Below are 3,289 nucleotides of genomic sequence, written 5' to 3' on the forward strand. Positions count from 1 at the left end.
ATCTTAAGAAAGAGTCACCGAACGCCATACTCTGGACACGTTAGCAGCAAAGTACAAATGGTCTTATAACAATGATGATCAGCTAACTCTGAAACCAGCAGCAGTCAGTAGCAATTGCAACGACTACATCTTGGTCAGATAATAGAACCCATACTCGTCCTAGTTCTAATGGAGCTATCACTAGCAAACATCAAACTATTGCTAAAGAGCAATGTTTCAATGTTTTATCCGTTTCTATATCCTATGATATCTCATTCCCCTACATATTACTTACATCGACCATAACTTAGCACTCTAAACCCCGGAGATAAACACAACTAAACAAGAAAAAAAAGAAGCATGCATTAATTTGTTAAAATGTGACGAGGTATACTTTTAATGTTTAAGATGATAACAAATATAGTTCTATACTTGGTTTATAATATTAATACTGTATATAGGTTATTTTCTTTGTTGTGGATTCCACCATCGAAAGTTTGTGGGTATAGGGTATTCCGATTATACACGCTGTGTAGTAATTCTGCTAGACTCTGTGTCAAAACAACCTGTCTACGTACAAACCGAACCTGATCAATTTTCGTACCAATAAAGGTGACATATTGTGTTTTCATCTGATATGGTTCTGACAACGTTCATTCACTTAGGAATGTTCCTTCACTAATTGCCCAGACCCCATTTACATTCCCCAGTACAGGTGACTGTCTGAGTGTGGTGTGTATAGGCTTTGTAATTCCACCATATATATTATGACTGTTGAGATTTAAAAGTGATTTTCGGTAGAACGCATCTATACATACATATACTAACAGATATTGTTTGACGGAGCGTAAAATCCCGTGCTATGCACCAGAGCGTAATGATCAAATATATATATATATATTCAGTCGTTCATACATGATTGTGGCTACTTAATCTTTCCTCATTTCAAATCTTGCCATAATAACAATGATTGTCCCAGGTGTTTACGTTGATACAATAAACCGTTTAACCCGGCCGTTATCACAATTTTGTTTATCCTTTGAATGTATAGTAATGTTTAAGGTATTTAACCCCGAGGGATTCGCACATGTGGCAATGACATGACTAAAATGGGCAGTCAACATAAACTCAGACACGAACTACGTGTAATTAAAATATAATTAATTATCTCACAGTTACACATAGTGCATAAAGCTACAATAAATATAACACATACAAACCGCGCTTCCACATATCAAATCGATACACATGTATATTCACACATACACACGCATACGTTGGTCATACACGTACATTGTGTACGTTCAGGAAACACTTGAAATACCGCCATATAACTTGACACCGTCCGTAATGTCACAATTCCGGCCTTGTCCACAATTGCACTCTCCACTTAAACATCCATGTAACTCACTCTATATATTTGGACAGAATCATTCAACAACATCACCCCAAAGAACTACATCTGATTAACAATTTCACAGACCAGACTTAAACATAGTCGAATGATTACATTGTGTATCTCCGTTTAATACGTCTGTTTTTGTGCCCTCCAATGTGTCCTCTGTCACTTTACTAAGGCTGTGAGGGGCGAAAGAAAACAACTTTCCTCCTGATCTCCGCTTGTTTTTCATGTCCCTTCGGATGGCAGAGTGCTCCATGTCTCTCGGAGGTGGAGTGGAGGGACGCCTCCGTACTGGACGAAACATGTCATCTGGGCAGGTATTGGCACGAGGTCTCGCAAACGGCTCTGTGTCAGTTTTAAAGCCAACATCACTACATCTTCTAAAATCTTCTTTGATTTTTAAAGAACCACTTTCAAATTTCTCTTTCACCTGAATCTTCATTTCCGAGAAATCTTCCACCAGAATTTCTGGGAGAACCACAATATTTTCGGTAGTCCTGAGACCTTTTCCACTCGGTGGTTTCATCAGTCTGGAGTCGGAGTTACATCGCGGTCGGATGTCCTCCATAGTCTCCATGTTAACAACTTGAAGGCGATTCATATTGGATAAATATGTTTTCACACTATCGTAATCACAACATGTTTACTGTGCATAACACAACCTGGTGTTATCAGTATACACCGGCCATCGGCTAACAAGTTTACTTTTAATTAATTACCTCTCCGTCACGCTTTGCATGATCACGCTCAACAGTTGAATGAGATACAGTCACGGCCAGCTAGTCGCTATCCTGTGTTGTGAATAATGAGGTGTTTTACTACGACACACTGGACACAGACTAGTAAAGAGTCCCCTCCGATGACGTCAGATCTTGAGGAGTGTAAATAATGCAGTTCCTGACCTAGCTTTCATACGTTATCAATTGAATATCACTAGCGATCGAAATAGACGATTCCGTCCCAAAGAGGTTCACAGGTGACTGGGTCGAGGTCCGCTGACTCAACGTTTACTGGTACATTAGTAAAATCATCGAGGCCAATGTCAACACAAATACACGCCGATGTTATGTACAGTAGATCGTGATAGATTGTGAACTGGCTATAGTCAATGTAGAAGTGAGAGAAATGTTTACAGGTGAGAAAACAATACCCAATAGTTGTGATGACACGGCCTGTCGAGAGAGGTGATGATACGACCGGCGTGACCGAGACGATCCTACCTCAGATTGAAGTGGTTGATACTACAAAGGTGGCCATACACATCCGAGTAGAATTTTCTAATCTGTTCATTAACGTCCGACATAAACAAATCCAAGTGGAACCAGTTCGAGGTGCCCTACGTACGCACCTGAGTAAAGCATGGTACGATTTAATCTCACAAGTTTAGTACAAATGCAGACAAAGCGACGACAATAGTTGACACAGTGCTGTTTACAATGGCAGTGGAATTAAACACTCGTATCGTAATAGCCTAATCATCAGTAGTGCTCCGTACAATGGTTCCGTCTCTCAGCAGGTCTGATATTGAGGCAGATCATTGTTAATACCATCAATTAGGCTGGGTATCGGTACACATCCCCCATACCACCATTTATCGCCTTCCTGTTGACATCACTTGGTACCTAATCACTGGAGTACTACACGTTGTCGTCCATTGTGATGTAATGACAGAAGTATATGATCTGTAGTATAACCCGTCAACTGCTCCCTATATATACACGCTACCACGAATATTGATTGGTTACTTCACTTAAGCAATAAAGGCCATGTATAGTTCTTAAAGGAGAGTCTTCTCATTACATTTACGTAGCTAGTATTGTAGAATAGGAACACGTGCTCACGATACGGGTTAACCTTTAGAGAAAACAAACTAATTGTTCTAAGATAAATTAGTAACTGCAGTCTGTA

The 3,289-nt window shown here is 39.8% G+C and overlaps 1 protein-coding gene across 1 annotated transcript; it reads right to left on the reverse strand.

Moving 5' to 3' along the window:
• Nucleotides 1-348: 348 nt before the first annotated feature.
• LOC117339222 lies at nucleotides 349-3,064 on the reverse strand. Its single transcript, XM_033900696.1, has one exon. The coding sequence runs from the start codon at nucleotides 1,980-1,982 to the stop codon at nucleotides 1,455-1,457; it is 528 nt and encodes a 175-aa protein (XP_033756587.1). The 5' UTR covers nucleotides 1,983-3,064; the 3' UTR covers nucleotides 349-1,454.
• Between the last annotated feature and the right edge of the window lie 225 nt (nucleotides 3,065-3,289).

The sequence above is a fragment of the Pecten maximus genome, chromosome 12 (genome assembly GCF_902652985.1).
Source record: "Pecten maximus chromosome 12, xPecMax1.1, whole genome shotgun sequence".
Taxonomy (NCBI): Eukaryota; Metazoa; Mollusca; class Bivalvia; order Pectinida; family Pectinidae; genus Pecten; species Pecten maximus.